The 14,643-nt window shown below is 41.9% G+C and overlaps 1 protein-coding gene across 3 annotated transcripts in view; it reads right to left on the bottom strand.

Moving 5' to 3' along the window:
- Sh3rf3 (SH3 domain containing ring finger 3) overlaps positions 1 to 14,643 on the bottom strand; it is a 358,300-nt gene that overhangs the window by 131,884 nt on the left and 211,773 nt on the right. For all 3 annotated transcript variants that reach the window (XM_069988660.1, XM_069988662.1, XM_069988661.1), the window contains exon 2: positions 13,158 to 13,433. In XM_069988660.1, the coding sequence (XP_069844761.1) occupies positions 13,158 to 13,433 (276 nt within the window). The remainder of the gene's footprint in view (positions 1 to 13,157; positions 13,434 to 14,643) is intronic.

Here is a 14,643-nt window from a genome sequence, read left to right as displayed (position 1 = left end):
AGGGGGGAGGAAAGGGACAGTAGGAGAAAAACAAATGCTTGACAAGAAATGTACTCTCATTACCTTTCTAATGTAATGGTAACCTATATGTACAGCATCTTTACAAGAAAATAAAAATTAAAAAAAGAAAGTGAGGCCCTGAGTTCAGCCCTATAATTACATGTGCACACACACACATACACACATCAGAAACAAATATAAGGGGGTGCGGTGGCTCAGGGATGTCGCTACATGGCCCTGGATATGAACAATACAATCAAAGAATATAATGGAAAATCTCTATATCCACAAACTTGATAACCCAGATAAACAAGAATTCCATGATCTGTCAAAAATATATAAAAGAAAAACTAGATGTTCTAAATAAGCCTATATCTATTAAAATCAATTAGAATCAACACTAAAATCTATTTAAATGAATAAATAATGAGCTTCCAACAGAAAGCATGAGGCCTAGATGGGGTTAATGGTGAATTTAACAAAGATTTAAAGGAGGAATTATATCACCTCTCTATCACCTCTTCCAGATGATAAAAGCAGAATACTTATAACTCATCCAATGAGCCCAGTATTACTTTTAAAAAATTGTATTGTAAAAGCGATATACAGAGGGGTTTTAGTTACATAAGTTAGGTAAAGAATATAGTTATTTTTGGACAATGTCACTCCTTCCCTTGATCTCTCCTAGGTTTTCCCTCTCATCTCCACCCACAAGTTGTACAGTTCATTTTCAACTTGGTGTCTAGGGAGTATTACTGCTGCATCCTTTGTATCACTAAGTATCACTGTTCACCCCTGTCTCACTATTTCCATGTCCCCCGGTGCCCCTCTTAAAGAGAGATAAGTGAACAAATAAGGCAAAAGGAAAAGAAAACAAAAACAGCAACAAAGAGAAAAAACTCTTGTTTCCATTTCCTGGAGTTTATATGATCAGATGTGCATAGCTATGGTACCTTTATAATCCTTTTCTAAGAATATCCTCCTAGGCATTCACACAAAGTGAGACCAATATTACTTTAATGTCAAAACAAGACCCCCTCCTTGCAAAAAAAAAAACTACAAGAAAAGAAAACAACAGATCTAAATAGCTAAGAACATAGATGCAAAAATCCTCAACAAAATAGTAGTAAATCAAGTCCAACAGAGTGCAGAAATAATTATATAGTATGACCAAGTGTTATTTATCCTAGGTATGCAAGGCTGGTTGAATATTTAAAAATCAACTCATCAAATTTATGGGTTAATAAGAGAAAGCCCACATGCTCACATCAATAAATACAGATAAAGTGTTTAATGAAATTCAATACCCATATATCAGCAAGGTAGAAATAGAAGGGAATTTTTTTAACTTGACAGTATCTTTAAAAATCCCTAGCTGCTGGGTGTTGGTGGATCATGCCTGTAATCCTAGCTACTAAGGAAGCTGAGATCTGAGATCAAGCCAGCCTAGGCTTCGTGAGACTCTCATCTCCCATTACCCACCAAAAATTCATAAGTGGAGCTGTGGCTCAAGTGATAGAGTGCTAGCCTTGTGCAAAAGAGCTCATGGGCAGTGCCCAGGCCAGAGATAAAGCACCAGTACTGGGTTGTACATGCTCATAAGCTAGCTCTCTCTCTCTCTCTCTCTCTCTCTCTCTCTCTCTCTCTCTCTCTCTCTCTCTCTCTCTCTCTCTCTCTCTCTCTCTCTCTCTCTCTCTCTCTCTCACACACACACACACACACACACATCCATAGCTAACATCATCTTTTTTTTCTTTTCTCTCCTCTTTTCCCTTCTTTTTATATGTAGCACTTGAATTTGAGCCCAGGACCTCGTCATAGGTAGCTAACATTCTCTCTCATTCTCTCTCTCTCTCTCTCTCTCTCTCTCTCTCTCTCTCTCTCTCTCTCTCTCTCTCTCTCTCTCTCTCTCACTCACTCGCTCGCGCTTTCGCTCTGGCTCTGTACATGCATGCCAGTACTGGAGCTTGAACTCAGGGCTTCATGCTCTCACTTGGCATCTTCATTCATGGCTGATGCCCTACCACTTGAGTTATACCCCTAGTTCAAGCTTTTTGTTGGTTAGCTGGAGATAAGAGTCTCACAGACTTTTCTGCTATGACGGGTAGAAAATTTAAAACAAAGTGTCATTCTTAAATCAGCACTGCAAAATGAAATATTTAGGTGTAACTCCAACAAAACAGATGTAAAAGCAATATAAAGAAAATTATAAAACTCTGATGACTAATATCAAAGGAGTAAGTAAACTCAATTAGATGTCAGTTTTTCCCCATCTCAATTTTCAATGTAATCATCATGGAGAAATCAGCAATAAAAGAATAGATTCTACTGTTCATATGAATACTCAGAAGACCATGGAGTACTGAGTACTGAGGGAGACCTGCAGATTGACACACTTGTCTTTAAGATAAAAAAAAAAAGAATCAGACAGTGTGGATGTGTGCAAATCAAGGTAATGTAACACTGAAACAGCCACATAAATACAGCTGATTAATCTTAGATAGCAAACAAAAGATAATTCAATGGAGAAGAGATGGTCTTTTAACAATTGGTGCTGGATATCATGATAGCAAAACAAAAAAAAGATTCTAGACGCAGACCTTACATCTTTCATAAAACCTAACTCACAGACCTAATGTAAAATGCAAAGCTATATAACTCCTAGAAACAAATTCAGAAAATCTAGATGACCCTGGGCTGTCAATGACTTTTAGTTTACAATACCAAAAGCACAGTCCATGAAAGAAAGAATTACTAAGCTGGACCTCATCAAAATTAATGTTTTCTCCTCTGCAAAACACACTATCAAGAGAATATGAAAACAGGCCACCGACTAGAAGAAAATGTTTGTAACATACACTACGATAAAGAATAATCATTCAAACTTAAAACTCAACGATAAAAATCTGAAACTGTATCAAGAACTTTACCAGACACTTCCCAAGGTCCACAGATAACAAAAATAGGAAAATATGCTCCATATCACATATCACCGGGAAAATTCAAATTAAAACAACAATGGGAGAATGCCACACACATCCCTGACTAACCAAAATACAGAACATTGACAACACAGAATGAGAAAGGGTGTGGAATAACATGAACCCTCATGCATGGCTAATAGGAATGCAAAATGGCAGAGCTACTTTGAGGGTGGTTCTGTGGTTTATTACAAAGCCAAACATACTCTTCCTATGCGATCCAGCAATTGCACCTCTCCAGTGTTTTCTCCAAGGAGTTGAAAACATAGTCACACAAAAATCTACACATAGATATTTAGAGCAGCTTTGGTCACATTTTCCAACCAAGATTCTTGTATTACTTAGCTGTGATACATACTTGAGAAAACAACTTAAAGGAAGGATTTATTTTGGCTCACAATTTTAGAGGTTTCAGTTCATTATTGCAGAAAAGGTGTGACACAGAAGGGCAGCTCACATCACTGAGGAAACACTGAGAGGAACTATCTGCCTGCTAGCAGACTTTCTTCTTTCTTCCTTTAGTCTATCTGGACCTGAACCTGGGATGGGATCACTCCCACTGGGAGTGCATCTTCCCCTGTGTAGTTAATCCTCTCTGGAACAGCCCTCACATTCAGGCCCAGAGGTATGTGATTTACTTATCTCATAGGCAGCTCACAATTCACTCATCTTGATAATCAATATTAGCTATCACAATGTCCTTCAGTAGGGAAACAGGTAAGTAAAATTATGGCACATTCAACAATGGAATATTAGCAATGAAGAGTTATTTGGTTTGAAAAGACTTAAATTCACATTGCTACTGAATGCTCTGGAAAGCACAAAAACATGGAGATAGTGAAGTATCGATAGTTGCAAAGGATTAGGGGAAAGGGAAAGATGCATAAGTGAAGCACAGGAAGTTTATGGTAGCGTATGACACTGTAGTGGTGGATATGCGCTCATATCTACAAAATTGTGCTACACTAAGAATGGTCATAGGTTCATAATGTGTCAAGACAGGTTCATGGTGACTGAAAAAGCTACCCTGCTGGCATGACATGTTGATAACACAGGAATCTATGAACGCAGGAACAGAGGGCATGTGGGAAAATCTGCTCCATTTTTCTATGAACCTAAACTGTTCTAAAATAGTCAAATCTTTTGGGTCCTGGTGGCTCATGCCTGTAATTCTAGACATTCTGGAGACTGAGATCTAAGGATCATGGTTCCAAGCCAGCCCAGACAGAAAGATTCATGAGATTCTTATTTTCGGTCAATCAGCATAAAGCTGGAAGTAGAGGTATGGCTCAGAGAGAGCCAGCCTTGAAGGGAAAAAGAAAGAAAAGAAAAAAAAGGAAAAAAAAATGAAACAAGCAAGAACAGGAAGCCCAGAATTCAAGCCCTAGTACTGACACACATGTACAAAATCAAGTCTATTTTTAAACATCTGCTAACAGGACCATGGAACAATGAATAAACTATAGCACCTTATAAGAACATAGTATGGCACTCATAAATACTAGAAAAAGTAGCACATAAAATTATATCATTGGCATGCCAAGTTGAAACCTCTTTGTACAACTACTTAAAGCTAATGAAAATTATTTAAAAATTAAATAAGAAACAAACTCATTCATGGTGTTAGCAGATGTGAAATGAGAAGGGTGATGTCGGGTAGTGATGATGGATGAAAGTATCAGGGCACTGTATCATGCTACTTCTTGACTAGGTAGGGATTATAAGCATACATTCTTTTTGTGACAACCTTCAAACTGAATAATTATGAATGGACTATTGCTATATATACTTAGAAGAAAAAGTTTATATGCTTCTCTCTCCTCCCTCTCCCCCCAAAATTAAAAAGGTGGCAAAGAGTCAGGCTTATCCTGGGCCACCCGGGAGGGTAGAATAAGCACCAAGGGCCAAAAGTTATTGAGTGGCCCCACTGCCTCATTAGGGTGACATTTTACTGTATGTATATTATATTGCATGTCAATTATCACTACATTATCATAAAAAACCTACCCCACTTTCTTAGAAAGGGATCATTTCTTCCTTTCCCTCCAAGTTCCTTAGCACCTTAGAGGATGCTTATGTGTACTGGTGCTAATGTTTTCAAGATAGTAAATATATCAGGATTCACTGGCCATGCTTCTGTTGAAGCATGATGGTAGCTCAATACCTTAATGAACATGGCTATGTAGCAGTAGAACTTAATTTACAAAAACAGGTAGGAGACAGGATTTCTCGAGTGCATCTTACTTTATCAACCCTTGATATAGATAAGTAAACTAAACCAAACCAGATCTCACACAAGTCACAGTTGTTAGAGAGGGTAGACACATTTATAGGCGAACATTATCGCAGCATTCAAGGATTTTATGAATGAAATTTGTTTCCGCAACAGCATTTCCCTTCCAGGTGCTAAACCTCATTTCATTTACAGGTTTCAAGTCAAGTACATAACTCACTTTGGGCCAGTAGACTTCCATATGTTGTTTGCTCTATTCCCTGATATTTCTCAGTTTTAAGAATACACCAAATGTCATTGCCATATGGCTATGGTTCTCCTTGGCATGCAGGTAGTCTCTGGGTAGTCCTAAAGGATCCTAAGTTTGAGTTACAAACATATGAAGTGGTTATTAAAAGATTATATGGCTTTCCTTCCCAAGGCTTAGTAGATAATACATATGTAAAGGATTCAGGTGACATGTTGGTCCCATCACCTATAAAGGACTTTTCATGTACATTTTTAATTCATTTACCTGCCTCCTCCAACATCTGGGCATTCATTTCCACCTTGGGGAAAAGAAAGCTGAAAATACAGGTGAGTCTCTCTTCAGAACAGCAGCTAAGCGTCAGATTGCATACGTTCAACCTCTTTGTCCCTTCTTGAGCAGCCAGGCCATACTGCAAACCATTTAGACACTGCTTGGTAAATGTCATGGCTCATATCAAACATTTCAATAGTTAGTTAACCTGAAATTCTCTAATCACTAAAACTTTGAGAATCCCTTCAGCAGCCCCTCATTCTATAGGAGCCACATCAGCCCCATCTCATCTCTTTCCTAAAGTCAAGTGATTCCCAAGCAACAGGAACAAGCTAAAGCCTGGAGAACCTGGATCCTAACCTTGCATGGATCCAGGTTCATCCTCACCTTCAGCAGCAGCCTGACTGTGTTCCAGTCTTGCAGTGAGTCCAAACAATTTGGAAAATTAAAAATGGGAAACCTCAGTCCTCCGTAGCCTTTTCTTGCAGAAATGACACTGAAGTGTGTTTCTCATAGCTGTTGCCATTGGTGCAAAGGATCTTAATGGAGTCATTAGCTGTCACTAGAACAGGTTGTCCCTGCGGCCTCTCCTTGTCTTGTTATGCTTCACAACTCTGACTTGCCATGCAGCCTTTGTCCCTGGCCCAAATTCGAGGTTTCCCAAGGCTTGGGCTGCTCAAAGTGAGGAATCATTGGGCTGAGGAGAATCTATAGCCACAGGATGGCCCCAAGCGAGGTCAAAAGTCTGGGATCCCATCGTCTTTTCTGTGTGCCTATGATAATCTCACACCTCTCTATCTACTCATAGATCCTGGGCACTTGTAAATGGCCTCATTGGTGCTCATCTTACCACCTTTGGACTTACTGAGTTGGCTTCTAGAACACAGACTCAAGTTGACACATCTGAAGAGGTAATGAATAGACCAAGAAGACCAGCAGAGGGTAAGAAGAGTCTCAACAGTAAGTCTGTCTCCTTGCCACCATAAGTCAGGCAGAGCCTATTCAGCTTCACAGTCAAAAGACTCCAATATCCTTACCCTTGCATGTTACCTTCACCGCCCATGCTAGGGATGGGAAATAGACATTCATGACCCACCTCCTGGGATGGTGTCATGTGACAGGCACTTAACACTTCAGGAGAGGAAAGGCAGTGTTCAGAGATCAGAGTTCTGAGTGCGGGGGCTCCATTGGAAGGAGTGTAGCTCTGCCAGCAGTGTCTACTGAGGCCACGCTACAAATATTTGAGGCAAGATGCTAGCATTGGAGATGAGAGAGACAGTAGATTGCTGGAGACCTGGAGAGAGAACTTACTAGCAGGCCAGGGCATGATGCATGAAATGATCCAGGGACCAGCAGTAAAACAAGGCTTGGAAAGGCACAATGCTGGGCCAGGTGGTGTTTTAGTGGCAATATAGGATTTGCCATTGACTAAAGGGGAGATGAAAAGTCACTGATGAGTTCTGAACAGAGGAGTGACTTCAACCATGTAGAGCAGGCTGGGTGCCTTTAGGGAGCAGTACCAGGGCAGGACCGGTAAATCTGAAGTCTGGTGTGCTGAGAGTAAAATAACTTACATTCATGTATAGTGATTTCCTGACAAAGCTTCAAATGTAGCCCAGGTTTTGTCTGTAACCCCAAAACTATTGTGTGTCCTTCCCTAAGCTCCATGCTGATGTCAAAAGAAGGGGTTAGATAAGAAGACTCATTTGGGGGCTGCGAAGGTGGCTCAGTGGTAGAGTGCTTGCCTTGTATGCCTGAGGCCCTGGGTTTGATTCCTTAGCACCACATAAGCAAAAAGAAAAAAGCCGGAAGTGGTGCTGTGGCTCAAGTGGTAGAGCGCTAGCCTTGAGCTGAAGAGCTGAGGGACAATGCCCAGGCCCAGAGTTTAGACCCCACGACTGGACCAAAAAAAAAAAAATTTGTGAAGTCATTCCTGTGGACATTCTTAGTGTTGGCACACAGTGGAGGCCACAGGATCATTGCCAAACCTGGAGGGAGGAGTCTACCATTCCAGAGAGTCAAGAAGGAGAACTAGTTATTGCAAAGAAGGGACCTATGTTTCTTTGTGCCTGGCTTACTTCACTTAATATAATTTTTTCCAAGTCTTTCCATTTCCTAACAAATGGGACGATGTCATTCTTTTTGATGGAGGCATAGAATTCCATTGTGTATATATACCACATTTTCTTGATCCATTCATCTACTGAGGGACATCTGGGTTGCTTCCATATCTTAGCTATGGTCAATAATACTGCAATAAACATAGTTGTGCTGGTAGTCTGGGACAAGCAGAAAAGTTATGTACATATGACCATCTTATGTACATATGACATATGTACATAAGATGATGTTAAGTGAAATGAACCCCAAGATAGGGACACAAGTGGTTTTTTTCTTTCTCAGTATTGTTTCTAATGTATTTATAATGTACCATGTGATTTTTTTTGTTGCTTTTTATGTTCCTCCCCCATGGTATAACCCCTGTTTTCACTGTATTTGATAACGGTCTAATTTGGGGAGGGGAAGGGAAAAGCAAAATGTTTAAATAGGGATACAGGTTGACCCATTGTAACAATGAGCTGTACAAGACACTATGTTGAAAAATGAACTTTACAATTTAGGCACGGGGGAGGGGGGGGCTGTAGTTGTGGAGGTGGGAGGGCAGGGATGGTAAGGGGAAACAAAGAACAAAGGAGGAGGCAACACAGCTTGATCAGAAATGTACTCATTACCTTGCTCATGTAACTGTAACCCCCTCTGTACAGTATTTTTACAATAAAAAACTTACTATTAAATAAAGGAGAACTACACCTCCTCAGTGTCCCTAATAACATTTTAGGTAAGTAGCTGGGCAGGATGCTCAGGAGAATGATTGGGAACCTCTGGGTCCCCTCAGACTCATGCTGATTTGTGCCACTGCCAAAGTTCCTGAATCTCTCCAGAGGAAAACATGCAGATTCCTACTCCAGAGGAGGAAGAAAAGACAAGGTGGCCCAGATGGCTGGCTGTAGTCTCGACATAGGGGCTGGCCACTTTATACCCCAGGCAAACCTCTCCAAGCATTGGCCATCAAGAAGTCAAGGGGCAAGAGAATCAGTCTGAAAATCCTCAGCTTTCCATACATATTCACCACAGGGAGGATGTTTTATTTTCATGAGCACTCTAGGTAATCTAAGGGAAGTATACCATTTGATGAAACAGTGACTTCTCTTCAACTGGAAAGAAAGACAAGGATAGAGAGCAAAAACATGCATGGAAATAGTTGCTGTGTTCTTCGTTCCCACACACCTTTGCTCAACAATTCCAATATCAGCTCCATTTTATAGTAAGAAGAGTCTCAAAGACTAATAAAATGTTTCCCAAAACAAAAGTGATTTGAATCCTTGTCTGACTCTAGAGTTCAAATTGCATTTGATTTTCACTGATTCATGTCTATCTTTTGGGTGAGCATTGTCTAGGACCATGATGGATTGATTCATAAAGAAGAGAGTTCCGGGCATTTAAGAAATGATCATTTTTAGCATGTGACCTTAAGCTGGTCACATGGAAGATCTTACAAATACATCAGCAGAATGTAAGTTTGAGTGGGTCAGAACAAATCATGATAGTGCTTAAAAAGGAATTCTTGGCCCTAGTGGGTTGGGAATGGGCAAGGGGGGCATGAGGTGAGTTAGGTCACAACAGCAGCTGCATCTATCCCACCCAGTGCTGCCTCCTCCTGGCAAGAAGGAGGATCCAAGTAGACATGCCAAGCCTCAAGGCTGACTGCAGTCCAGTTGTACAATGGTGATTCTGTGCTCAGCCCAGGCATGCCTGAGAAGAGCTTGTGGCCTTTGAGGAGTCTTGGCCATTGCAGCATGAAGTTACAAGGGTGAGCAAATGCAAGTCCCTAGCACAGTGATGTCAATATCTTCATGAATTAAACTTATTGAATAATAGGGGCTCAGGAAACATTTTCTGGGTTCCAGAGTCACATAGAAATAGAATGAGGGGTAAACTATCAAAATGCAAATGGAGCTCACCTTGAGAGATCATATGTCATACTCTAAGCTCAGCTCTTCACTTAGATCATACAGTCATCATACTCACAGTGTGAGCCCTGGGTTCCTAATCAGAAGATGAACTGCTCTGGTGAAGTGTCTTTCTAAAGCCGCATAGACAATCCTCAGGTCCATATCTGCACAAGACACCTCTTCATCAAGCCTAGCTTGCCTGTAGACTCAGAAGGCCCAGATACAGAGCTAGAGAGAGCTCCTTAGATCTTTTGGCAGGGCTAGGGCATGCTTCTTGTCATTAGTCTTTGGATTTGTGCATTCTCGGCTTTTTTAGGAGTGGCAATACTGAGAAGTTATAAAATATGTGTTTTAAAGCCACTTTACAAAAGGTAACATTCATTCTCCTCTTAAATAAAACAAAGACTGGGTTTTAAGTGACTTTTAATGGTACTATTCAAAACCCGACAATGAAATAAAATTCTAGCTTTGATCCACCTGCCTCATGATTCTTTAAATGCCACCAATGTCACCATGATGGCACTGTCCTGCACTTATACAGACTCTTGTGTCCTTTCAGGCATCAGAATAGAATAAAACCCAAATGGCAAACATGGTCCTCAGAGGTAAAGCCAGCTGGCAAAAGCCAGGGATACTGAAGCACAAGTGACATTAGATTACCTGGGATGTGAGGTAGATGGAGACCATTGGGACAATGGCCATGTGCATCTCAGTCATGCTATAGGCATTGTCCAGTCTTGCCAGGAAAACAGACATGGAGCCAAGCAGAGACATGGGAAACAGTCATGTTCCTTAGAGCTTGAGTAGGGAAACTTTAAGAAGAGATGCAGGTAGATCAGTACAGTAGGTAGGAAGTTTGCAGCCTTACACTTGCAGCCTTATTCTGTGCTTCTGGGTCTCGATTAAGAAAATTTCAGCCTGTGCCAAGGAGCCCTAGAGTTTCTCCTATTCCTTCCTGTAATGTTTCCAGGGTGTCTGCTTTGATATCGAGGTCTTTGATCCATTTGGAGTTGATTCTCGTGCAGGGTGATATATGGGGATCTAGCTTTTGTTTTCTACAGGTTATTAACCTATTTTGCCAACACGAAAGAGGCTGTCTTTCTTCCATTCTATTTTTTTTAGCTCCCATATCGAAGGTCAGGCTATAGGTCTTTGGGTTCATTTCTGGGTCTTCAATTCTATCCCATTGGTCTTCAGGTCAGATGTGTCAGTACCAAGCTGTTTTGATTACTGTGATTACTCCAGCACCGTTCTTTTGCTATTTGGGGTCTTTTATTGTTCCATTGAATATTAAGTGAAGTAAGCCAGACCCCAAAAAACATAGGTCCAATGGTTTTCCTTATTTGCAATAATTAGTATATGTCTAGGACAAACAGAAAAGGTCAAAAGCTATGTACATATGACCATATAAGATGATGTTAAGTGAAATGAACCCCAAGATAGAGGCACAACTTTTTTTCTTTCTTGCTTTTGTTTTTAATGTATCTAAAAATGTACTATGCAATTTTTTTGTTTCTCTTGTATGTTCTTCCCCCATGGTATAACCCCCATTTTCACTGTATTTGATATCGGTGCCCTGCATCTTATATATACTTTTTTCTAATTTGGGGAGGGGAAATAACAAAATGCTGAAACAAGGATACAGGTTGACCCATTGTAGCAATGAGATGTACAAGACACTATGATGAAAACGAACTTTACAACTTGGCGGGGGTGGGAGGAGTTGGGGAGGTGGGGAGAGAAGGGATGGTAGGGGGAAAACAAAGGAAGGGGTAACAATGTTCCATAGGAAATATACTCATTACCTTACTCATGTAACTGTAACCCCTCTGTACACTATTTTTACAATAAAAAAATCATAAAAAAAGAAAGAGGCAGGCTACTGTGGCAGTCAAGATAGGCTGTTCTGCAGAGAGAAACTAGACCTCTCTGAAAGCTCCCAGGTCTGGTTTTCCCTATTCTCTAGTGAGGCACTGAAGGATGGCCTTGGCGTGGGCTGTCTCTATCACTGTGGTCAGCTGAGCCATATTGAGGACTGTTTCCTTAGCAAGGCCCTGACTAGACCCAAGAGGTAGAAAATGACAGCACAGAGCACCATAGGCCCCCTGGAGGGTCTTTTCCAGCCGAGTCTCCAGAAGCCATTGTATAGAGAGGCTAAGCAAGATACCCTGGGAAGTCACTACTCTGGACCTCAGACAGACAGAGGGAAGGGAAAGGAGAGGGAGGAAGGAAAGGAGGGAGAGAAAGATGGAGAGAGGGAGGAGAGAGTTCTTGTTCAGACTTCCAGAGAAGCCACACCAGGCAAATGACAATGGGAATTAGCTTCTGAACACCTTGATGAAGGGAAAAAAAAGAGAGAGTTAGATCTCTGAATGAAAAATAGATTATTCACTTTCAGAATGAACAATAGAACAAGACATAAATAGCAGCCAGGCACAGGACATGCCAATTTTGCTCAAAAAATGCTGTACGGGGTACTCCTGCAGTTCTCTACAGAGTTGCAGCCCACAGCCAAGCTTTGCCAGCAGATGTAGAGAGGGATGGGCTGGACACAGGAAAGGAAAGCAATGAAAGCCCAGAGGAACTAGGAAAAACATGGGCCTCAAAATTAGAGACTGAGGGAAAAAAATCTAGCTGTTATTTACAAATGTTTCATATTCAGAGATGAGGGATGGTGAGGGAGGAGTGGATAAACAGACGGAGAAAAAGGAGGAAAGGAAACCAATCAAGGTAGACAAATTAAGGCTCCCATTGCTTCCTTTGGAACCTCAGAGCATTGCAAAAATGACATGGAGCCTGCTAGTCTAATACTTGGTACAGATATCCATCAAAAGGAACTTCAGGACTGCAAGGAATCAGGTCCTCTGCATTTCACTGGCTCTCCTGGGTAGTGCCAAAGGTAAGTACTGTTTGGTTATTTACTAATTCCTCTGTCCTGGCACTTCAACTGGCTCTCTGTGCCTAGCCTGGCACCTCTGTTATCCTGCAGGAGGGCTGTCAGACGCAGCGTGGGACTAGACATTCCTATGACATGAATGAGACCTGTGTAGCCATTCCCCGGTGAGCTCTGTGAGTCTTGGCAGCACTAATTCCCCTGTCCTAGAGTCAAGGCTATGAACCATGACTAGGGGTACCAGGCCCAGTTGTAAATCTACTGGAGGCTCATATGATCTCGTACTCCCAGGGCAGCAATGGGTGGAGCCATGTCCGTTTGTGCGCCGTCACCCAATTTCATAAAAAATACCCTGAAGCAGACACATCCTTCTTTCTCATAGAAGCACAGAGAGGTAGGCTAAGTGATTTCCCAAGAGTCTCTAGGAAGAAACTAGGCTATCAGTCTGGGCTATCAGTTCTTGCCTGGGTTGTAGGTAGGCACAGAGGTGGGGCTCTGATGGTGGGGCTCACCTTACCTTGGTGAAGGTCAGGCAGTCTTTGTCTTGGTCTCTGTCCTTCATCTCAAAGTCATAAAGTGCTTTACCCTGGGGCGGAGCCTGTGGCAAAGGCCGAACACACTGAATGTAGCTGGCTGGGAGAAAGCCATGGGTGCCCTGCAGCTCTCCATGGTACCAGTTCTCATCCACCTTGCGCCGCAGGATGATGATATCCCCCTTGTTGAACTTGAGGTCACCAGGTTCTTTCCCCTCGTAGCTGTAAAGGGCCTTGCCATAGGGAAGCTGGGATAAATTCTAAAAGGAGAAAATAACACATGGTTACTTGGGATGCCTTAAGGGACCCTCCCTAGGCAGCCAGGGATTCCAAGCATCCTTCTGTGTGTCTTGGAGTTGTATAGAGAATATCTTCAGACTGGAAACTATTAGAAAGGAACAGACATCCTGTCACAGAAACATGCAAGCTTCCAGACCCTATAAGACAAGAGGCTCCAATGGGGAGTACCCATGAAGGTCAAGTGAGGTTGCAGGCCTCTCATTCTGAGTTGAAAAGTTTACAGTAGCTAGGGGCTGATGGTTCATGCTCGTAAATCTTATCTACTCAGGAAGCTAAGACCTGAGGATTGTAGTTCAAAGCCAGGCCAGACTGAAAAGTCTGTGATTCTTATCTCCAATTAACCATGAAAAAGCCAGAAGTGAAGGTGGGAATCAAGTGGTAGAGCACCAGCCTTGAGAAAAAAAAAATAAGGAACAGTGCCCAGGCCCCAGTACAGGCACATAGAGGTGGAAGTGATACATTTTCCTCCTTCAGAGATAAGGGAGCTGAGGCATGAGTGTAACCTGCCACAAAGGGTAAATCCACCTCAGAGCTCAGGTATTCTGAGTTCTGAAATGTTATTACCTACCATGCTGTGCTGACTCATTCTCCATTTGGTATTATTTGTTTCTCAAGGATGTTCATCGGAAAAGCTCTCTACTGACCCCTTAGAACAACTTGCATATTCAGGGATCCTTAAACTAATCATAACAGTCCACATTACATTTGTCATACAAGGCCTCTCTCTCTCCATGGACTAAACCACTGGCACATGCCTACCAGGTCCAAGCAAAAAACAGCCTGACCAAGGAACATGGAAGCCACTCTGCTACATACAATAAGGAGTTCAGAGGTGCCAACTAAAATCCTTTGGGAGAAACTCTTGTCATCCTGCCAAAGGTGAGCCAACCCATCCAAACTCCATCTGCCATCTTTGTTTCAGTGACCAGCTCTGAAACCCAAATAGAATTCTTGGCAACTAGGCCAGGCTCAGTGGATCATGCTTACAATCATACCTATTTGGGATAGGGAAGAGATTGGGCGGATTGTGGTTCAAGGCCAGCCCAGCCAAACTGTCTTCAAAACTCCATGTCAACTAATAAAAGGTTGTGTATGGTGGAGTCTGTTGCCATCCTAGTTACTCAGAATTGGTTAATAGGAGGATGGCAGTCCAAGTGCATCAGGGCATAA

Source organism: Dipodomys merriami, unplaced genomic scaffold, assembly GCF_024711535.1.
Source record: "Dipodomys merriami isolate MVZ:Mamm:240054 unplaced genomic scaffold, mDipMer1.0.p SCAF_36, whole genome shotgun sequence".
NCBI classification, from domain to species: Eukaryota; Metazoa; Chordata; class Mammalia; order Rodentia; family Heteromyidae; genus Dipodomys; species Dipodomys merriami.
The sequence above is the reverse complement of the archived record's forward strand: the minus strand, read 5'-3'. Positions and strand labels throughout refer to the sequence as shown.